At 40.8% G+C, this 23587-nt stretch overlaps 1 protein-coding gene across 3 annotated transcripts; it reads left to right on the top strand.

Annotated features, from left to right (window-relative positions):
• The first annotated feature begins 384 nt into the window (after positions 1-384).
• BEST3 (bestrophin 3) lies at positions 385-22819 on the top strand. Of its 3 annotated transcripts, XM_030469248.1 has the most exons (10): positions 385-520; positions 4220-4389; positions 6103-6197; positions 6803-7036; positions 12289-12443; positions 13192-13269; positions 13657-13809; positions 17230-17310; positions 18579-18730; positions 21328-22819. In XM_030469248.1, the coding sequence occupies exons 2-10, from the start codon at positions 4238-4240 to the stop codon at positions 22223-22225; spliced, it is 1998 nt and encodes a 665-aa protein (XP_030325108.1). In that variant the 5' UTR covers positions 385-520; positions 4220-4237; the 3' UTR covers positions 22226-22819. The 3 variants fall into 3 exon arrangements, with proteins under 3 accessions (XP_030325108.1, XP_030325125.1, XP_030325116.1); XM_030469265.1 differs by lacking the exon at positions 4220-4389 and having other exon boundaries at positions 445-520; XM_030469256.1 differs by lacking the exon at positions 385-520 and having other exon boundaries at positions 4313-4389; positions 6117-6197.
• The last annotated feature ends 768 nt before the right edge of the window (positions 22820-23587 follow it).

Here is a 23587-nt window from a genome sequence, read left to right on the forward strand (position 1 = left end):
ATTTAGATACGGTCAGTGCTAATTTCTGGTGTTCCTCCACGGAGCTGGCTCTCAGGGAAATCGCACTTTTCAAGAGAAGTCTCGGAGAAAATTGCTCCCCTCTTACTATCCCATTTTGGGGACGGGAAATAAAATGGAGAAAACTGGAGGTGCCAGCCAAACCATTGCAAGATTCTTCATTCAAATGAAAGGGTTTTTTTCGATGGCAAGTGGCGTTATAATTATAGACTAGAAAAGAGCAAGATCAGCAGCTGCTGCTGCTGCTTGCGTTTGTTCCCTCTGTAACTGACAGGACAGAGTACTTGGCAAAAACAGACTTCCAGAAGTGGAAAGATATTTTAACCCCTGTTCTTGTCAGTCCATTCCTCCTGGGGCTCAGCAGCAGCAACCCCCTGCTTCAGGTTAAAGGAAAAGCAAGGTGACTACGGCAAACCTGAAGGGGACTTTTTTTGGGACTCCTGAGAAAGAGGAAGGGTCCCGGATTTGCCTTTGGGCTTGGATTGCTGAATCAAAATAGCAGGTCAGTGGATATAGCATGAGCTTAATATGCTTTTGTTGTTGGCTTAACTCAAATCTCTCTCACTCACTTTCTCTGCTCTGCCATATACCAAGAAATAAGGTGACACAATGACAAGGGTTGGTCTGTGCAGAGGCACTACTTATTATACAACTCTAATGTGCCTTTCATGGTCAGTTAGGAAACACTGATGAACTGTTTATTTTTTCCTGTGGTTTCTCTCTGAATTCTAATGCACTCTGAAATTCTCAGCCAGGCAAAAGTCCCATTTGCAGTTGGGTGCAATATTAGCAGGGGCAAGAAAATCTTATATTTTTAGGAGTTTATGCCTAAAGGCTTCTGATGATGTTGGCAAAAGTGGAGTAATATATAACTCCAGTTTCATCTTGTGGTTGAGAAAGTTTCAGAGAGGGAACAAACACTGAACAAAAGGAAAAGCAGTGTCATAGTTAGGAGCCAAAGCCTCTGAAAGCATAAAGTAGACACAACTTTGGTTATGTCCTCAAAACTTGGAAAGCCATACCAGCAGAAAACCTAACCCTACATTGGCTAATGAAGTTAAGTGCACCACGGTTACCAGGCAAGTGTTTAGTGACACCAATGTAGTATCTAATCTATTGCTCTCTGCCCTTCCTTGACCCTGGTCAAAACAGCACTCAAGCAGGAATGTGCTGGGGGGCATTGTTATGCTTTGCTCTTCCTGTCTGTCACATCTTTATCTTTTTAATTTCCTGTGACCAGGAGTAGTTTTTGAAGGACTTTCAGTCAACATGCTGCACCAAGGGCTTGGGACCACCGTGTAAAACCAAACTGTGTGTGTAGGGCTCTATGCAAAAAATTCCGCTTGGGGAAGGGCTGCACCCAAGTGGTTGTAGTTACTCCCAGAGGGAAAAACACAAGTGCATGTTTAAATCTGTGCTTGCTATGTTGTGAAATCGAATCAGGCAGACACATAGCTGTCTTTCAAGACTTCATATAGTGTCAGGGGTTCTCAGATCACCTAATCTGACCTAATGTATATTTTAGGACATTACATTATATTACCCCAAAGTCCCCATGTAAACCCAATGATAAACATTCAATAAAGCATTTGCTTAGCAGGAAGCTAAAGCACAATGCATCACAGGAAAAGCAAGGAAAACAAGGCACCAAAGTCAAAAGTTTCTGTAACTGTCCCACTTTTATTTGCCCCATTTCAGAGGCAGAAAGAAAAATCTGAAAGTGTCCGGTGCCTCCCAAGCTAATGTGAAGTCTGTCCGGAGTCAAGGACAGACATCAAGTTAAGTGCTAAGAAAGATGACTGGGATCTGAATAAGTGAAATATAATTGCTTGAATCAAGCAAGCAAATTGCACTTCATGCAGAATACTCTCCTATCCCAGTCAAATGTGAGGGGAAATATTCTTAATCCTGAATCCTTTTATTATGTTCTGCAATTGTGGACAAAACCGATCTACTAGGTCTTGTGAAACAGGACTTGCTGCAGCTCTGTAGAGGAAGACCCATTTTGTTCAGCTCAGCTAGTGGCGAGTATCTGGCACTGTCCTGTCACCAATGCTTGGGAGGATTATTCCTTCCTGAACCTTGTGTGCAGGTATGGATTTGACCCAAACCAGTGTCTTCCTGCAGAACTGCCGATGCCGTGAGGATGCTAGAGGCAATCTTGTTCCCACTGTGGTCTCAGGCAGAAGGGACTGAACAGAAAGTTTCAGAACTGCCCAGATACCAGCGGAGAGCAGCAGAGCTACCCACCCTCAGCCCTGTACGTTCCCCCTATGTGCATTCTTCCTCAAGGCCATCTTTTGTCATCCTATATTCTCTCATCTTAAAGATCTTAAACCACAGGGCATCTATCCAATCGCCTGTTTTGATATTTGTTTATCCCCACATTTGGCAAATTATGTTTTACTTCAGACTGCATTTGTCTAACTCCATCTTCTAATATTTACATCATATTACACCGACTGTCCAGGTTCTCCCCAGGCCTTAAGCCTTCACATTATCAAATATATTTTCTATATCTAAGTTCTCACACACAGGAGGTTTCAGAGACAGAAAAACATTTTTTAATGATATATGGCTTAAAAACACATACTCCATAGTATTAATGGACACTGCCTTTTGCAGTGATACTGTGAAACTCAGTGTATCATTAAGAGCATTTTTTGTACTCTATTCCCTCCCTTTAGCCCAGCCACAGGTCTCTCCCATTATTTATATAGCTCCATATCTGCTGGAGAATGGAAATCTCTGCTTCCATTTTCTTGGGCGTAGCTTCCTGACCACAGGCTTTTTAGAAGAAAGGACTTCATTTCTGCAAGCCAGTCAGCCAGTTTGGCTCCTGAATTGAACTTTCTGGAGTTCAACAATGACAAAAAATATTTAAAGGTCTGTGCCAAGTCTCAGAAACAGGACAGCTATAATTTGGATGCTAAACAATAAAACCTATGCATCTTAAAAAAAAAAAAAAACAATCACAAAACCAACCAACAACCAAAAGCAAACAAAACAAACCAAAAAACCAAAAACAACCCAACCCAAACCAAAAAACCCCCAAAACCAAAACCCAACCAAAACCACCACTTAAAATAATCTCTGAGCCCACTCTGGCAAACCTTGAGCAGCCATTCTGCAAATGAGAAGAGACAGTCCGTCATCAGCAGAAAGCTTGTGGTATCTCTTCCCTGTTGATTCCCTTGGTGACTAGTATGAAAAGTGGTACTTTTCGAGCTGAATTTTAATGGCTTAAAATACTATCAAGCCATCTACTAACTATGAGCTCAGATTTTTTTTTCTGAGTGTAAATGACCTGCACTGGCATAAGCAAAATATGGGCAAGAATCATCTTTATAGTACACAGTAACTGCCCTGAGGCTTTGTGCTTAGTTACTCCTTTCCATGCATGTTGTACAAAACTGCTCTCATCCACATTTAGAGTTGGTTATTTTCGGTAAGTGCATAAAAGTTTCTGTAGCATTTCCCTACTTCAGGTAAGCAAGAAACAAGTCCAGCATAAAGTAGTTACCAACTGCTTTGATTACATTGTGCTATATGCTGCCTGCCTGAGCAAACCTGTGGCTGTTTTTCGTGGCCATGCAACGCTGAAGTACTGATGAGTACATCCAGATCCCAAGATGAGAAATAACAGGGTTGGTTGCCCAGCTGATCTCAGCTGCTGCCCTAATTCTTAATGGAAGAGGCATCCTTCAGATCTTATTTGTATTTAGATGAGTATGATTACCAAAGCCAGTTACACCCACTGGCTGGGAAGAAAGGTGTTTTGAAAGTTTTGAAAAAAAAGTCAGGCAAATTTAGTTCCTTTTCTTTGCTCACACTGGACTAGAGCAAACAGAGTAATCTGAGGCTTCAGAGGTGTAACATGTCTCTGCCACTGCTAGGTGGCAGGTGGCCGCACTGGTACCAGCTACTGCTTTTGGGTGGGTTTGAGGCCCAAACGCAGCCTTGTATCAATCAGTCTGTGGGTCTCAATGGGGCTCATAGCTGCAAGATTTTTATTTCTCTTTCTCTTTTTATGTATATAAATGTACACAACATGTATGTGTGTATACGTATACTACTATTATATGCATATTTTTCTGTTTTCTGTGTTTTTCTACGTATCTATCCATACAAAGGTACATTCAGGTCAGAATACACTGCCTGCAATGTTGTCAGTTTCCTGTTTCTCTTCTGTTGTTTCTAGGCACAGCCTGCCAAGACAATGACAGTCACCTATTCCAGCAAAGTAGCGAATGCCACTTTCTTTGGATTTCACAGATTACTCCTAAGGTGGAAGGGCAGCATCTACAAGTTGCTGTACAGAGAATTTATTGTTTTTGCTACTCTTTACACAGCGATAAGTGTATTATACAGGTACACTCTTTCCAATTCGTATCTCAGTAAATGTTACACTGAAGTTTCACACTTCACAGTGTTAGTTTATAAGAGATGGCTGGGAGGAGGCTGCTAAATAATTATTGTGCTTTCCTTGGACCTTTTTGAATGTCCTTTCCTTTCCACAGTTACTTTAATTTTCTGGAGAATATATATAGGGAATAAATAAAATAATGTCTTTTGAATTCAACTGATTCTACTTCAGGTCAACATTCAGCAACCATCCTACTTAAGTTAGGCTAAATAAAGCCTAACTTTATATAGCCTACATTATATAGCTTTTATTGTTCTGATGTTAAGTTGGTGGCAGCAAGGATTACCCTCTGCTTCAAATGATGAATATAGACCTTCAACTTGCAGACCCATTTCTTCAGTTGCTCGATGGTAATTTTTTTAACAGCCGTGAAAGGCAGTTATTTGAGAGACATAGTTAGGTTACATAGGTTACATAGTCAGGAAAAGCAAAGGTTTGCTTAAAGCAAGGACAGCACAGCAAACTTTATTTTTAACCATGCAGAGGACCAAGAAAAACTGCATGGAAACCACATGTGGTTATTAACTGTTGTCACCCAGCACCTGACCAGCAACATTACCAGAGTTGCTTCTTCCAGCAAGGTGTGAATTAAACACACTTATGAGAGATGCAATGCATCAATTTGCACACTGAAACTTTTAATTGATTAAATACACCACACATAAGTATCAAAATAATAATTCAGTCTTACATTGATCTGTAATTAGATTTCACTGTTTGCTTTTTATGTGAAGCAAGGAGAAAATTACCTTCATTTTTTTCCTGTGATTAATCACTAATTTCCAAAAATGTTCAGTAATCTATATCTGTAAGCTTGGAAACAAGTTTACAGCATTGAGATGTAAAGAAACACCAGAGTCTGATATTTATTTAAATTGATCTAGTATTACTGAAATATTAGGCAATTAAAGACCATGGTAAATACACCATGGAAAACCTTCTATATATGATACAGGTTTTATTGCACAACTGTAAGTAAAACCCACTAAATTTTGTCATGTGTTCCATTTTTATATGAAATCAAAGAATAACTGTATACTCACCTATACAAATAAAATAATTGTTTGCATTTAAGCTTGATGTATTTCATTAAATATCTTTCTCCATGGGCAGAAGCTGCCATGCTCAAGTCATTTTCTATCATTTGGTGAATGTATTCCTCGCTGCAAAATATATGCAGTCGTAATAGTTTTAATCTTGTGGAAAAGAGAAATATCATTACAGTCAGAGTAAAAACCCCATAGCATTTTCGCCTAAGGGCAATTAAAGCTTGGTAATGTTTTGCAATTCAAGCTGACCTGAGCATTTTTATTAAGCAGTCCTCTGAAAAGTGAGAGGAAGCTCTACCTGCAGAATTAGGGCTTACTATTGTCATTAGTTTGTATGAGATAGCTACTAAAACCTCCGGTTTTATTGATCCTAATTAGCAGTGCCAGTCAAATAAGTCACAAAAAAACTGCAAAGACAAGGAAATAATATTATCTTCTCCTCCAGCTTTTTATTACATGCCAAAAGTGTTCAGCACTTTAAGAATTCGCTTGAAGACATTAGCCAAGGTTACTCCTGATTGCACATAGCTGATTATTTATACATATTTGCACTTTGTAGCTAGTGCCAGAATATTATGAAAGGACAGATACATTTTATTTTTGCTGCAGATTTTTTCTTACAGGTAGCCAAAAACGGTTCTTTGAAAAACTGTCAATTTACTGTGACAAATATGCTGAACAAATCCCGGTAACTTTTGTGCTTGGTAAGTACCTATTGGATGTGAAATTATTCTCCAGAGCTGCTTCTGTTCAGGCATTTTGTGACTGCCCATGCACAGAAACATTTCAGATCTGGGGGGCCTATGAGGGGTTAGAGGCTTACAATAAAATCATCAGCTTCCAACAGGTCTCCTTGAATCAGAGTTGCTTTTGTCACATCAACATTTATGCTCATGTTTTTAATATATGGACAAAATAGTAAAGTTATATATATATATATATATATAAATTTATATATACACACACATATGGAAACTATATATATATAGTGCCCATTAACACTAGTACCTTTTGCCTGAACTTTCAAAGCCCTAAATCCACTCAAGATTTACTACAGGAGAGGGAATTTGGAAATTCATGAGTATGACATAAATTGAACAGGCCAGTAAACTCCAATGTCTATTAAATAATGAGCATTGATTACATCCTGGGGTTTTATATGACTTACTGCACATGTTCTGGGAAACATAGCACCTTAGTGACATGAATAACACCCTGCAAACTAAATCAAAATAACGTAAACTGAAATGCTAATCGGCACTGTCTTTTTTTGTGGTTTTTGTTGGGTTTTTTTCCTTCTGAAACCCAGGTTTCTATGTTACTTTGGTGGTGAATCGCTGGTGGAATCAGTTTGTCAACTTGCCATGGCCAGACCGACTGATGTTCCTGATCTCCAGCTGTGTGCAGGGCAGAGATGAATACGGGCGCCTGCTGAGGAGGACTCTGATGCGTTATGTGAATTTAACATCTCTGCTCATCTTCCGCTCTGTGAGCACAGCAGTCTACAAAAGGTTCCCCACCATAGACCACGTGGTAGGAGCAGGTACTGCCAAGTCCTTCACTCCAAAATGTCATTCCTTTCCTTTTGAGGTGGGGGCAGAGGGAGGGAAGAAGCCAGACTCATTCTTTCTTTCCTCTTTGGCCCCAGGCATGGCCCATACTAACCCATGTCCAGGCTACCACTTTCTTGTCAGTGGCTTAAATGACTTTAATGCTCCTAAAGTCTTCATCTAATGACGCTGTGGAAATCAAATGAGTTTGAGGCTCTTAGGTGGATCTGCTCTCAGACAAGAGGAAATTAAGGCAATAGGCCTGCCCTGAACATGGAGATATATAGAGCAGGTACCACATTCTCCAAAATGTGAGAAATAATGTAATTGAGCTGTTGTAAAATGATGGGTTTGTTATGCAACATTTCCTCAATGGCTCAGATATAACCTTGTTTTGAGCACAAATGCCTGGCCTCCACACTTTACCAGTACTGTTTTATCACAGTACAGTAAAGTACTTTACTACAGTAAAGTAGTTTGCATAGGTCATAGCTTTATTGCAACACACTTAAAAAAACCCCTACCTCATCAAAGGGTGTTTTCTTTTAAATTAATAACCTCATCTTAAGGTTAGTTGTACAGGTATAAATATACTAAATTTTAAGCACTTCTTAATTTTCTACTTGTTTTCATAACACAGTGAGTGTGATGATGGGGAAGATTGTTCAGTCATGTAAGGCTCTGCTTCTCCATGAAAGACTGGCCACTGAGTATTTAAAGGCAACGTGTGATACCATGTATTCTGACCAGCTTGGTCAGAGTCAGGACACAAGTGCAGAGATGTGGGCATCTCTTTCAAATAAGACAAGTCATACATTTTTTACTGATATCTTGCATTTTTTAAACATAATCCTTTGGCAGAGATTAGTAAGTGAAGTTGTAGCAAGACAAAATATGCAGTGTGTATATACACATTTCAAATATGTGTGAGAAGCTTTGGATGCTTAAAATAAAAATCCAGGTAAAGTACAGAATGCACTGACCTTTAGGGGAAAAAAAAAAAAAAAAAAGTTATGTCAAATTCAGTTGGCTTTTGAGGTTCTCTTCCTTGTGCTGCTCAACAAAACTGTTTACCTGAGCCTGTGAGAGGTCAAGAAAGCTTCTGTCACTCTCCCCAGCAATCTGCTTCTAGTACATACTGGAAAATTACAACATTTCCAGGAGGCTAATCTAGCTCTGCCTCCCTATTGCTAAAGACAATCTGTTCCAAAAGAGACAAAATGTCACAGCATTGTACAAAAATTGTAGACTGGAAAACAAGTTCTGGGTTTTTTTGTGTGTTTTTTTTGTTTGTTGTTTTTTTTTTTTACTGTGGAAATTATTCTACTATAAATTGTATAACGAAGTATTCATAGTTTAGTCTGCTCTGTGGATTTCAGTACTTATTCTGTAGTTTTTAATACGTATTGTGCCACGGAATTTTTGTTGATGAAGTGCTGAGCACTTGTGGGTATATTTTTCTCCTGTTAACATACAGGGATTAAGACAGTTCTCTGCAATGTCCCCTCCCTATGTCATTACATATCAGGCTGCAAGAGAGTGCAACATTTAATGCGTACACGAGTAGCAGAATCTAATACTTAACACCACAGTCATCATTGAAATAACTTGTGCCTATTTTGCACTTCTCTGTCAAACTGAGAACTGCCATGGTATAACTACAGCTACATATTTCCCTTTTCAGCAAAAGAACTGCTTAAATTAATAGATTTTAAAATCTGAGAACAGTATCATGATTATCTAGTCTGACTCATCCATAACACAAGGCAGAAAACCTTACCCACAACATCCTTTATTATGGTGCAACTCCTGACTGAGCTATATAATACATTCTAGGAAAATAGCCAGCCCTGATGTAAAATTCAGCTGGTTTAAAGGAGAATGCATCACATGATAGGTGAACTGACAAGGCTGAGTTCACTACTGAAAAGTGAAATTTTATTCTCAGTCTGAATTTGCATAGCATCTTCTTCTAATTACTAGATTTTTTAATGGGATTGGGTTATTGTTTTCATAATTGAAAACACCTTTTTTCTCTCAGTAGCTACCTTTTAGCAGAGTTCATAAAGGCTTCAATAAACATAAGAGCTTTACCACCTTTTGCAGTATCTCCATATAAGGGACAGTCTTCAGTGCTGGATCTTCCTCCTAACTCTTTTCTAAAGTATCTTTAATTTTTTAGCATTCTTTATGGAGCTCTAGGCAGTAGATGCATGTAGATCTTTGATGCTATGATGCTGCCTAATGGATGTCATACGTGTCACATGCTTAGCAGTGTGCCCAGCATGCCCAGCCTGTTGACTAATGTTCAAGAGTTGGTGCAAGCTGGATGCTCAAAACCACATCTTAAAAAACATGAATAGTGAATTAGCAGCAGAGCAGAGAGCAATATAAAACAGATGTTAGGAAATGTTGAAGAGAAACATGAGGCGTGGGCCCAGTTACATGAACATGTATGGATGACTGAAGTTTGCAACCTGAAATGCTCTACTGGAATGAGGTACCTAAATTAATTCTTTCCTGCATGGCACAGAAACAGAAAGCAAAACCTTCATCTACTCAGTCGTTGTTAGTGCACCCTGGAGACATGAGAGATCACTGTGGTTCTGTTCATTCTTCTCTCACCACTGCTCTTCAGAGTATTTGATCCTGGTACCCTGACCAATCTTGCTTCAAATCATTCAGTTTTGATGAGAGAACTAAATACTCTTTGAATCAATTGAGAGAGAGCATAACTTTTTTCCAGCCAAACTTCTGTTCTTCTCAATAATTTTGTCATAGGATCACTTCGTCTGACACTGTTCACATTAATGCCCTTCGCTTCCTTATTGATTGCATCCCATGTCAACCTTCTCATACTTTCACAGGGATTCAGCTCCCTGCCATTCCTTTTCAAGCTCTTGGCACATTATTTGCCAAATATTTCCAGTTTCCCGGTGCTTGTCGAAATCAGTGTTCTTGTTCAGAGTTCTTCAGCTAGTTCTTTGAATACTCGAATGAAAATAGTATGTGCATGTTTAAAAACCGTTTAATTTTAATAACTGAGGCTTGATATACTCTCCTGTTTTGATACAGTATAATGTGTTTCTTTACTTCTACAATGAGAGCAAGTGGTTCTGAGCTGTGTGTTGTTGCTATAACCTTTGGCAACAAGTAAGAGCAATCCAGACTAGTTTAATATTTTCTGTGATAAGAATACCAGGCATTATTATTATCCATCAATGAGAATACTTAATTAATATAAACATGAACATCTTAATTTAAAAAATGCTGACAATTTGAACATTAGTGTTAAAAGAATAAGCTTTTTTGAGCAGAAAGGTACCTATTTGCCCCTTAGGCTGTGTCCTTTCAAACAATGACTTCCCAGAGCCTCTCTAGTGACCTGTATCCAATATTTACTCCAAACTGTCAATTTTATGATATTCTATCTGTCTGTTTTAGCTGGACAGAAACATCTTTTCATGTCCCATAATGAGCAGGCTTACCAGCCAAGAGTTAAAGGCAGCCTGAAAGATTTTTAGGAGTCAGGAGTCACACTTGACTAGCAGGTCAATTTGTCTGGCAGATTATGAGAGATGGCTGCACAATGCCCAGGGTTATTTTAAAAGCTGTATATTATTCTGATCTCAAATTCCAGGATGCTGCAGGGTGTTGTGTCTTGCTGCTGAACTTTCTCTCTTTCACAGAATTATCTGTCCTGTCCTTGTGTTCCTTCTCCATAGGATTTCCTACCTTCCCTTGTTGACTTGTTGCAACTGTACAACTGTTTTCCTCAATAATGGAATATTTAAGACTGCCTCATTTAAAAAAAAATCTTCTTTTATCTTAGTTACATTTTATACAAAGCATAATTGAGTTGGCAATGTTGGTAACAATAGATCAGTTCTTAGTTACTAATTGTGAGTTGTTCAAACCAGGACACTAACTGAAGACTATAAAACAATTGCTGTCTATTCTCAATTCCCTTTTTTGAATTTTCAGCACTCAAACTCCTAATTTAATTGGCAGAGCCACTTATTTTAGAGCTATCATGTTACTAACTTTGTCCCGATCCAGGGTTAGTATCACAACAAAAGAATCTTTACACTCACTCTAGTAGCTGGCACACACACCTGAGCAACAGCTAAGATCCTCCAAACCTGACGATTGCTCCAATGTTAGAAATTCCAGAATAAGGACAAGGGAAAATATGAAGTTCCCCCTCATTAATTTTTGGAGGTTGATTTTCTCATAGGCTGGGTTGAAGGAGGACAGCAGAGCAGAGCTTTCTTACCCAGGAGGTTAGAGGTGTTGCTCCAAAAACCAGCTGCTTCTGTGCTAGTCCCAGGCAGCGAGCTGCTCTCATCCAGGTTTTGTCACACACAGTCCCTGTTCCCTGCTATCTGACCTTGGACTTGCTTGCAGCAGGGAGAAGCAGGGCTTCACAAGGCCAGGGGAACTCAGCAGGAAACATAATACCTTTCCAGCATCCTGGCAAGGCAAATTACCAGTCAGAGAGCAGCTTCAGCCTGCAGACCCACACTACGTCATCTCGCCCCATAATCTGGTAGCAGCAGGATTTTTGAGCATGATTCCTTCCCCATCCATTTTCATGCCTTCATAACTCCAAAGCAAACATGAAACAGAATCTGGCAGGCAAGTATTTCACTGGGAGAAAGCACAGTCCCTGTTGAGCTCTGTTTCACGCACGCATTTTTATCCTCTGTTGCTGGGTCATTGCTTTGCAGCTTTACCAAAAAAATTATCAGAATCAGGTGGTCACATAAATGCCCTTACAACATATCTTCACGTGCTGCTAAAAACTGCCATTGCCAAAGAGTGATAGTTTCTTGAGTGATATATACAGTTCCTTATTTTTCTGAAAGTAGATGAAACTAGAGAGTAATCCCCACAATTCCTAGTATCCACAATATATCCACATCTGATAGTGATCAGATATGAGAGCACAGTTCTAGCAAATTATTGCATATAGTGATTAAGAGGGATTTTTGCATAGGTAGTTATTGAAAAAACTAGTTGTTTCTAGCAAGACCTCCCCTAGCAATAAACAAGCAAAACTCCAAAGAAACAAACACTGAAAAAAAGAAAAGAGGGGTGAACAAGTTAGAATTATAAATAGCATTTTGAAAAGTTCTAGGCAAATATGAGATAAACAAGTTCAAAAATATTCAAAATTTGTAGTGTCTGTTGCACCCACTGGACATGATAAGTTGTCTTTTTTGTTGTTGATTTTTGTAAATAGGTTTCATGACAAGATATGAAAGAAAGATTTTTGATGACCTTAAATCTCCCCATCTTAAATATTGGGTTCCATTTGTCTGGTTTGGAAATTTGGCATCGAAGGCACGAAAAGAGGGAAGAATTCGAGACAGTGTAGATCTGCAGACACTAATGAATGTAAGTAGAAAAAGTAAATCTGATTAGAAGTAATCTGAAACTGCTGTGTGGTACCTTTTCACTTACGTAGGTTGATTTAGTACTCACAACTCTCCATGGTCATCTAAATGATTTGTATCACACAGAGAAAAGTGCCACTGGTTTGTACTTATATGCTAACGAGGTATTAACTGAAGCAACAAGTTGATGAATAAAAAATTACTGTAACATCACTGTAGATTCATTCTTGTTTCATTGCTTCAGGGAAAAAAAAGAGAATAATTTGACATTTTGAATATTATAGTATTAGTTTCAGGGAAGATAATCTCCCTGAATATTTCATTAAGTGGTCAGACATCATTCTTATGACATAATATATTCTCCTTCATGTATCACTGGACTGTGGATAAGTTAGGAAAAAAAAAGATAATTTGTGAAGAAATTCGTAATATACTATTCCAACTCAATAAAATGAATGAATATTCAAAATGTGACAGTAGAGTACTGGATATAATTATGATATCAATTTATGTATACTACACTTTATGTCCTTGCATGTGCATGATAAAAAAAAAATGTCTATCATTTAGAATTAAACTCCATGCTATTTCTGTTTACTCAGTTTTGGTTGGTTGGTTGGTTGTTTTGATTTGGGTTTTGTTTGTTTGTTTTTAGGCTTTTGTTTGGTTGGGGTTTTTTGTTTGGTTGGGGTTTTTTGTTTGGTTGGGGTTTTTTATTTTTTGTTTTTATTATTTTTTTTTCCTTTTAGGAGATGAATAAGTACCGGTCTTGGTGTAGTCTTTTGTTTGGTTATGACTGGGTTGGAATTCCACTGGTCTATACCCAGGTACTGAGACACTACCTCTTACAAAGTTTGAAACACAATTTCGATAAGAAGGGGAGCTTGGTGCAAAACATCAATAGAGTTGAACAGAGACTCCAAGCTGTTCAGCACTTGTTGACTTCTATGGGATCATGGAAGCCTGTCTAACTCTTCAGGTCATCTTTAATGCATATTTAATGCAGAAAAATCTGGGAAAGGAAACACTGAAATATCTTTGTGCTTCCTGGGTCTTCTTCCTGACCATAATTATTCCTATGCCCTCCCAGTTTGTTATACCTCCCTAGAGATTTCTAAATTACTGCAGAAGGCAGTCAGAGGCCTTTGGGTATGCTCTGCTTAGGCATAAGATTTTTTTATTGCATGATTTCAATGAAGTTTTGTCCTTTGCAGGTTGTTACTCTCGCAGTCTATACTTTTTTCTTTGCCTGCCTGATAGGACGCCAATTTTTGGACACTGACCAAGGATATCAAGGGCATGACTTAGATCTTTACATTCCAATCTTCACACTGTTACAGTTCTTCTTCTATGCAGGATGGCTCAAGGTAAATTAGCTTTCTGGGAAGACCATGGGTAACCCATTCGGGGCTGGGGATTGTGAACATGTCAGAGTTGAAGTCATGGTGACAGATTTGTGGCACATTGTAAAGTCACTGGAGATGAATGGTGTTACACCAAAGCTGAACTGAGCCTGAAGTGTCCTGTGATCATAAAGAAACACCACACACTACATTTTAAATTCCACCTGAAAGACCTTACAGGAAAATTGTCGGGAACCAGAAAGAGCCCATTTTAGTAGGGCCAGTGCAGCCACTGCTCTTATTACTTGAGCAAAATCAGGTTCCAGGACTAGGACTGTAAAATGACAGGTGAAAGACTGAAAGAGAAACCTTTCTACCACTCTGCTGTGTGTTGGGGAAATGATGCTGCAGACCTGGAATAGGCTGGAAGAACCATACTTTCTTCTTATGATCAAAGCCAGCCTCTAACATCTGCTCTTAACTTAATAAGATGCAGGCAATTAAAAGTCTCCAATTGCAGAGACAGTGACAGCCAACATTGGCTACAAACCAACACATAAAAATGTTCATTAAAAAGAAGAGTTATAGAAAGCAGTGGATGCTACCCATCAGTCCATGGGTAGTCTGCTTAGTTAACACTGATGCATGTCAAGGCTTAGCTGTGTTCCTCCCCTCTCAGAATCCGAAACCCGTCCTTCTTTAGTTCCTCATGTTCAAACAATGACAGTGTGGTAGTTGAGTAACTAAACCATACACATTATAGCAGTTCTCTCTGCTGCAGTGGAGTTTCTAGCTAGGCTAATTAGAAAAACTTTCAAATAAAAAGAAAACTGGTACATTAGACGCTGTATGCATTAACATTTCCTTTTGGGATTATTAATCATGGCTGGAAACTTGGAGCTAACTTTTCTGTTGCACAAAACTGTCCAGTTTTACAGCCCCCTTTCCAGAGCCAAAGGGCAGAGTAGAGCAGGCAGCACAACCAAGCTGGCAGATTTCAGGGAAAAGCAAAGAGCCTGCAGGGCAAGCTCCTTGAGTCCCTCATCCTAGGAAATCAGGGGGGAAAAGGGGTTTATAGCATAGGGACCAGCCTGGAGGGGAGCAGAAGAGAGAGAAAGGGAGGCTGGTGCTGCTGGGAGAGCATGCTACTCCTTCAGAAATGTGAGGCTTTATTTCTAGGCAATGTCTTCCAGGGATTTATTACCAGGTTACAAAACTGTAAGATGTTCCTCTTGACTGCCTGCTGGTGCTCCTGAGTGGGGAATGGTTTCCCCTAACCGAAGGCTGCTAGCAGCATCTCGTCCACTTAGCCTCAGGACTTCCAGCCAATTCCTGACTACAGAAGGCATGATAACTGAAAACTCTTCTTCATCAGGAAATGAAAGAGAGAAGAAGTAGTTTTAAAAAGTGAATTTAATATCAGCCGTGCTCCCTCAGACCGCAGGGTTGTCCAAACCTGCAGTGCCCCCGAATCAGGATATTTCTGTCTTGAAGGTTACAGCTGGTTTCCTGCTGAGTGCGTTGGGTTTTGGCAGCCAGGCTGTAGAGAGGGCACAGAGCTATTGATTTCCAGTAACTTGGCAATTCCTCAGAAATTATGGATAAACTGAGCTCATTCTTTGGCCTTGAGCCTGGTGAGTTACACTTACAATGCAGGAGCAAAGTGTCCCACCACATAAGGCTTTTCTAAATTCCAATTTTCATTTTGGGGATAGACAGACTGTCCAAATATAGGCTTTAGTTGTCCAGTACAACATTCCTTTATGGAGATTAGAGTCATGTCTCGCATGTCTCACAGGACCAAGTCAGCCAAGAAAAAGGCTGTTGATGGTGTTCCCTTAGCCCCAGCCCTGCCCACCTTTTTTTAGCTCATGTGATGGGTTTTGCAGTGGCTTTTTGGGTGGTGATCCCCCAGATTACACTGAGCTGATTCAGTGTCTTCCCTAGAGACCCACAGCACAGTCTATGTTCCGGCTCATTCCTAATGCAGCATTTCCATAGCTATACCCAAAATTTAATGCCATGGGCCAGATCAGTGAGTGTGAGTAGAGATCTTCCCTGTCTGCCTTTCATTCCTCCTGCTTATGGGTGTTTTTGTCACATTAATCTGCTCAGTAACTCATTTTTTGTCTTCCACTGCTGACCTAGGAAGTGGTGGCCTTGGAAAATCAGCAAGTGATTATCCACTGGCACATACTAGACTTGCAGAGCAATAAATATCTACAGGGTGACTGCCTTACTTATCTGAATAACTTAAGTTATTCAGATCATAGCCATCTGTAGTGATGTTCATGAGCAGGGCTCATGAATCATACAGTTGCTTCATGTGTATCCACACCAAACCAAGAACCTGACCAGTGCTTCTGTGCGTGGCTCTGGTGACCTCTAGGCAGTCCTGGGGGGGGTCAGCAAGAATGTGATCAGCTTCAAAACCAAGGCTTGAAAATGTGAACAGAAGGAGAAAAGTATGAAGGGGAGAGGATATTTAACCTCCATGTACTGAGGAACTGAGAAATAGAGAAGGATGAATTTCTTAAAACTTAAAAAAAATAAATACCCATTTAATCTTTTTCTCCCCAAGCAACTATGAGTTGTGTCCTTTCAATGTACTTTGGTGGTCATGGGAATGGGGAACCAGTCTCTGGTTGCTTTTCCATTTATTTATTCCTTTGGGAGGGGGCAGGACTGAATAAGAATATGGGCAGTCAGATGAGTTTCCTTCCCCAGCCTAGCTCTCAAAGTAAAGGATCTCACCATAAAGGTGCCTGTATGCTCCCTGTTTGGTTATTTCCTCTGTAGGATGGGCTTCTCCCCTGAAATTTTAATCATTTAATGCACAGAAACTCAAACCAACAGGCTGAATTATAGAACAAACTCAGGCCCTCTCTCTTGGCTTTGGCTAACATGATGCATGGCATCCACTTGAGTCAAGTCTCTTGGTGGACTGGCTGGAAAGCTTCAGAAGGATGCCTGACAGCATCACCCCTGACAAAGAAGCAGGGGGGCTAAGGTCTGAGCTGGAGACACATAGTCCTGGCAGCAGATTCCAGCTGTAAGGTTTGGGAATACTGACCTTATTGGGCTCATTGAGTGTTGTAGACTGTAATGCAATAACACACATTCTGGCTACTAAACCATTTGCTTAAATCAGACAAAGACAACTGTAAGGGAAAGTAATGACTATCCTATGTGACAATCACCATGGCCCAGACACGTTTCAGTTCCCAATAGGCCAGTGCTGACAGTCATGATTGACAGCACCAGTGAGGCACAGAGGCATGATTCTGTACAGAAGGCAGAATGTTCCTTCACCAGCCTGGCAAAACCAGAGCTCAAGTTATGATTGTAAGTGACAGAGAGAGAAAAATCTGGTCCTATTTTCCCTGCAGCAGCAGTCTTGACATGGCATGCCAACTTCTGTTCACTGTCTTATTTTCCTTTCAGGTTGCTGAACAACTTATTAATCCATTTGGAGAAGATGATGATGATTTTGAAACTAACTGGTGCATCGATAGAAATTTACAGGTTTTTGTTGTTATTTCTACTTCCAGCTTTACTATACCATAGGTTATAATTCCATTTAATCCTATTTATTATATTGAGGTACAAATCGAGGGCAACAAATGTCAGCAAAACAAATTCTTTCTCTGAAGTACTACCTATGTCTGTTATCCCTAGTTTTTGTTTTTAGAAGCTAATGCATCTTTGTTTTGGTATTTGGTATTTCTGATGCCTGACTGAACATGCAAACAGCTGTCCTCAAACTATAAGCTATTTATACCTGAAAAACCACATAATGTAGGTCAATCCTGCAAAACCCCAAACCCATCTATTCCCACATAGATAGGAACATGTTTTGCTAATCTGAATGTCTAGAGATTACAAAGTTGTATATGAACCTTTCTTTAAAAAAATAGAAGGCAGTGAAGATACGGAAAAGGCCAACCAGTACCCTGAAATAATAAGCTGGGCCCATGCCATGATTCATGTTGTGATGCTTCTGCCCACGGAAGCATCTGTGGTCAGCACAGGAGCCAGTGTCCCCAGTAGCAGGAGCTGTGACATGGCCAGGCTACAGATTTTTTGCAGTTACCACCAGTTCCCAAAAAGTGTCTGTCTTTTGGGCCATGCAGGAACCCAAAGACATGAAGAGGTCCCATGGCACCTGCTGTACCCCTTGCAGGTAGAGCCAAGCTTAGTACTGAGCTGACTCAGTCCCCTGAGTCCACTGGGGACAACTAAGAGTGCAAAGTAGAGCCTAGATGTTAGAGAGAGCCAAGCAAACCAGCATGTTAAGCAAAGAAGCAATGCATGTACAGGCAGAAGTGGGAAAGGCCTTCATGGTGCCTACAGTGCCTACAATATGTTGGAAGACCCTAGAGCAGGTTGGTCACACACACACTTGTTTCTGAATGTCTTAAAGTGTGGATGAAGCCTATCAGAAAGCTTCTGGGCCTCTGGACATCTTACAGAGCACAACTCTGTACTCTCCACAGATTTCACATAGCACATGGGGGATCACATGTCCATACAACTATGTCACGCATGAGGAAAGTACTTGAATCTGAAGCAAGTACCTTTGCAGCATAAAAGACTCAAGTTATAATAAAATATATGTTTCATGAATACAGGAAAGTATAGGGAGCATATTTTACAACATGGGGTCTTCTCCCAGTGCTCAGCTTACTTTCAAGGGCTTCTGAAAGAAATGTTGATCCAGGGAGTACAAAGCAGGTTATTTCATATATTGTACTATGTTGAAAGTGATATGATTTGTACAAAAAAAATTTAAGGTCTCACTTCTGGCTGTGGATGAGATGCACATGAACTTACCAAGGATGGAGAAAGATATTTACTGGAACGATTCCTCTGCCCGGCCACCCTACACAAAAGCAGCTGCTGATTACTGCATTCCTTCATTTCTTGGATCTACTATTGAAATGGGGTTAGTGAAACTAAGGGTTTTTAATGCTATCAAAAAGATCACCCCCTCTACAATGCTGACTGATAGTCAGCGCAGGGCTGCTGGCTGTCACGATACTGTGAGTGTGGAAGATGAAAATGGGAAATGATGCTGGAGGGAGTGAATAGGCTTATGTTGGTGGTGTGATGTCTCCAGCAGTCCATCTGCTCCTACAAATTGTGCACCCACTGCTTAAATTGTGCAATTAATAAACAGGACATGTTTGCAGGGAGGGTTTGCTCATAGTCTCTGAGCACAGGGTGGCGCCTGAAGACAGCAACTCCCTTGCCTTTTTAATTCTTTATTTGCTACATCTTTGTACTTCCCCCAGTTAGCAAAATAGCTCTTCTTTTGCTTGTTTAGTTAGCTGATGATGGCTAAAATCAGCTCAGCCTTTTGTGAAGATAAAAAAGAACTGATTTTAAAGGTAGAATGACTTTTCATTGACTAAAATTCTAGGTATGAATGATGGAGCAGTCAGGTTTTCTGATTTGCTAAATCATAGAATGGTTTGAGTTGGAAAAGGCCTTTAAATGGTCACCTGGTACAAACCCCCTGCAGTGAGCAGGAACATCTTCAAGTAGATAAGGCTGCCCAGAGTGCTGTCCAGCCTGACCTTGAATGTTTCCAGGCGTGGGGCTTCTACCACCTTTCTGGGCAATTTGTTCCAGTGTTTCACCACACTCATTGTAAAAAATTTCTTCCTAAGGTCTAGTCTGAATCCACGCCCTTTCAGTTTAAAACCATTACCCCTAAGAATTGATTTGCAGAGACCAATTCAAGAATATTCATAATAAAGAAACATATAGAGGAGATAGGATTGCCCCATGTGGTCAGGATCTTTATGAGAAATCAGTGATAGGCCAGTTAGCTTAGAAGCTGTTTAGTTTAAACATTTGTGACATGCTGTAGTAAGTTTACAGTAAGTATAAATACCACCATGCCTGAACAAATACCAGGGCAAGCAGATGTATTTATATGAAAATCTTTTTTAAAACTTAATAGTAGCCATTTAAAAAAAATATCTCAAGAAATTTTAAATTTTTCTAAAATTGTCCATCCTTTATTAAAATAAAATCATGCTTCTTTTGTCTGGAAAAGTGGTGCTTTCTTATTTTTTACATTTTTGCATGCATTCTGCCTGAAAGAACAATAGTTTGCATGAGTTCCTTTTGTCACTCACAGCCTGATTAGAAATTATTTCCTTCTGGAAAGCTATTAATGGACAAAATGAAGTAAAGGAGTAGGTAAAAAATGAAGAAGAAAAACTCATAGAATAAAGTTTATTTTACTGTTTTTTCTAGTAGAAAAAAAAATAGCAAAGAAGAAACATTATTCAGACCACAAACAATTTTTTAATAAGAAGCACTTCACACAAAAAATGAAAGGGGCAGTGAGTGAAAAATACCTCCGTGTTAGCCCCTGTGAAATGTAAACAACTCTGATGAGTTGCCTTTTTTATTAGTTATTTTCTCCTCTGAACTGTTTCTCTGTTCATCTCTAAAAAAAACCTGAGTAGTTCTTATGCAGACTCCAAAAACAAGGTTTAAAGATTCATTCAAGTGTAAAGCAACTATACAAAACTTGAGCCCAAATCCAAAATCTTCTTCAGTCAACATCTGGAACAGGTATCCCAGAGAGGTGATAGAACTGTTTCCCATCCTTGGAAGCAGCCATGGTCAGGTTGAGTAGAGCTGCTAGCAACCTGATCTAGTTGGAGATGTCCCTGCTCATTTCAGGGGTGCTTGGACTAGATGGCCTTTAAAGGTTGCATCCAACCCCAGATATTCCATGTTCTTCAGATATTCCAGATTCTTCAGATATTCTATGTTCTTCACAAATGCTGGACAAAGTTCCCGTGTTCCTCTGTGTTACTCTTGCCTCACTGTGCCCTCCTTTGCCATCCTTGCCCTTAGGGCAGGTAACCGGGCCAGGTTGGCTTTATCCTGGGGCGCACTGAATCAGTGATGTGTACTGAGGTGCCTGCCAGGTACAGCAAGAGTTGTTCTCATGAACCACCCAGGCTGAGCAGGTGAAGCACACCAGATACAGGTGGGACTTTCAGACACACTGTCATGCCCCAGAAGTAAGTGAGATTGTAGCACCTGAGTAATTCCAATATTTTTCAAACCACTGCACTCTGCTTCCAAGAGTAGCTTTTTTTTCACTGTTGTTACTTTTCCCCAGAGGATTATTCTGAAAACTTATCTAGAGCACCAAGGTTTCTTTGTCATCTTCTCCTGCACCCTAAGCTCAAACCTAACAATATGGAGCTGCCACAGAAGGCTGCAGCCTAAATATGAGATGGTGCCAGATATCCGGCTGGATACCCTCCCAGCCTTGTCCTAGGATGAGACATCTGGATATGGAGCTCTTTCTGTGTGATCTGGATAGTGCAAAGGCACAGGCCCTGTTCCCTGGCACCCTCACCCCTTTTCCATCCCTTCCCTACCCTGCCTTGGAGACACACTAGGGCTTTGGTTCCTATGTGTTCCAGCTGAGATAGTGGGATATTTGTGCATGCAGACTGCACGCCTCCTATACTGAAGTGACATCTACTACCTGGCTTTATTTGGCAGGCTGGCTGATACTGGATTCCTCTATGGAGAAGAATGGCCTTGGGAAGAGGATAAACACCGAAGATACTCAGTGCTGAGAAGAGTCAAGAGATTTCTCAGTGTTCATGAGGGCTCTTCACCCCCGTCTCACCCACACTACAGTCGGCAGACAAGTGAGAATTCAGTGTTTTTCCCAGCAGATGAAACGGGGTACATCAGGCGGTTGCAGGAAATGCACACAAGAGGGAGATACTCCAGCTCTAGCTTTAAGAAGAGACACGAAGGAGCTAGCAGAAGTAACAGGCTTCACAGTAGCAGAGATCTGGGACCTATCAATGAAACTTCAAGGAATGAGGCACACTTTGGTGACAGTGACACCTCATCCGACACAAACAAGCCGGTTCCTGAGGTCATCATCTCTGAAGCTGAGGGTACAGAACCTGATATGCTGGGCCGACCAGAACTGCAACCAGAGCGCACGGCGACCACGCCTGAAGAGAAGCTCCAAAGGAGCCTGACTGAGGAAAATGTGACTCTTCTGGACCATCCTTTTTTCCCCTCAGAAATGACTGCATACCACTGTGAGGTGCATCAGTCACTTCCTTCTCTGATAGGGGAGCCCAAAAATGAGCTCCCTACTACTAACATAGCTGGTTTCATAACAGATCATGAGAGATACATTCAGAGATGGAGTCTGCCAAGCTTCCATAGTCACAGTACAATGACTAACACTGACACTGCACTGCCTGCAGCACAGTCTGGGACAATGTCAGAGCAAAGGACTTCCAGTAATGGAGAAACCATTACTTCTTCCCCTGCTTCGGAGGTGTTTGAGATGCAGCACTTATGGGAAAATCTGGATGGTAAAGAAACAGCCATAGTAGAATTTTCTAACGAGAAAAGTGAAAGAAAACTTTGATCATGCTTCTCCTGGTTCTGACTGAACTTAGATTTGCTAAAAGTGCAGAAAGGCAGACACAATGCTCAGACAAAACCTGAGCAAGGTCCAACAGAGGATTTGGACACCTAAATAGGAGGCATTGTGGTGACATGCTTTAAGCCTCTTGGTCACTGGCTTGAAATCTGTGATCCTGTGGTTCTGTGGATCTGTGATCCTAGGGAAAACATTTATGGGGAGAACGGAGAGCCTCAGGAAAAGAGGCAAACAAGCCAGTGCACATGGCAGCAAGCTCTATAGGCTCACCTAGAGGAAATACTGAGATTATCAGAAGAGTGGAGATGGCTCTGTCCACCTTCAATACAACCTGAACCTTTGGCTGCTCCTTCAAATTAAGTCCCATGATATCCCTGTAAGACCCACCAAGTTTTGATTTGTACTTAAGTGGCTAGAAAGGGAGGTGTGTTCTCAGCTCCCTCCTTAGCCTGGAGAGTTTCTCTTACTGCCTGAAGGAAGGCTTGAAAAATCAGGCAGGACCCTACCCTACTTAAGCAGAAGCTGTGCCACTACAGAGTAAAAATAAAATTATTATCTGCCTAACTTGATCAAGAAAAATGCAAGAGGCAAAAATGCTGATGAGCTGAGCATGGAAGGTCTGAGCCTTGGTCTCTGCTCCTTGGAGCGTGTATGTGGTGTACCAAGTGGCTGTTTATTGTAAAATACTGTGATAAAAGGTCCGAGGCACTCTCTCAAGAAGTGATGGAACTGCAGAGGCACTGAGCTGAGGGCTCTGCTCTTGCAGAGATCTTCAGCGCAGGCTGCAGTCATCTCTGTTGGTTCCCTCCTCTGTTAGGAGGGAACCAAATGGTCTGAGACTGTTAGCAAAAATTGATCTCCATGTCCTGCCCTCCTCCACTGTTCCCGTGCTACCCAGTTGTTCCACACATGCTCTCTATTAACCAAAACCCAAGCTAGAATTAGGTGACACTTGCTGTTCTAGGGGTGTCCAAGCCACATCTCTACACCTTCTGGCAGCAACCTGGCCTTTGGGCTGCCATTCCTACAGGTAGTCTCAAAGCAGGCCCTGAAAGCATCATCAGCTTTTGTTTTCAGCTCTCTTCTCACATCTATACGAATGCAGTTCCCCCAGGAGCAAGTATCCTAATAGAGAATCTCCCTAGACAGAGGAGAGATCAGGTAGCTCAGAGGCCTGGAAGGACAGAGACTCACACACAGATAATGATGGGGCTGAAGCATCCAGCAAGCGTTGTGGAAGGTATGAACAGCACATCCACCCAGGTCCCTTGCTTCAGATGTTGTACTTCTAGATAATAAACCAGCATCTCTACCAGGCTAACTGATAGAACCGGTGGCTCCTGGGTA

This window comes from Calypte anna, chromosome 1 (assembly GCF_003957555.1).
Source record: "Calypte anna isolate BGI_N300 chromosome 1, bCalAnn1_v1.p, whole genome shotgun sequence".
NCBI lineage: Eukaryota > Metazoa > Chordata > Aves > Apodiformes > Trochilidae > Calypte > Calypte anna.

Excerpts from the sequence above, each read along its gene's own strand:
- BEST3 (XM_030469248.1), top strand. The coding sequence starts at position 4,238 with ATGACAGTCACCTATTCCAGCAAAGTAGCGAATGCCACTTTCTTTGGA. Across the intron at positions 7,037-12,288 it reads AGACCACGTGGTAGGAGCAG|GTTTCATGACAAGATATGAA; the intron begins GTACTGCCAAGT and ends TTTTGTAAATAG. Across the intron at positions 13,810-17,229 it reads TCTATGCAGGATGGCTCAAG|GTTGCTGAACAACTTATTAA; the intron begins GTAAATTAGCTT and ends TTTTCCTTTCAG.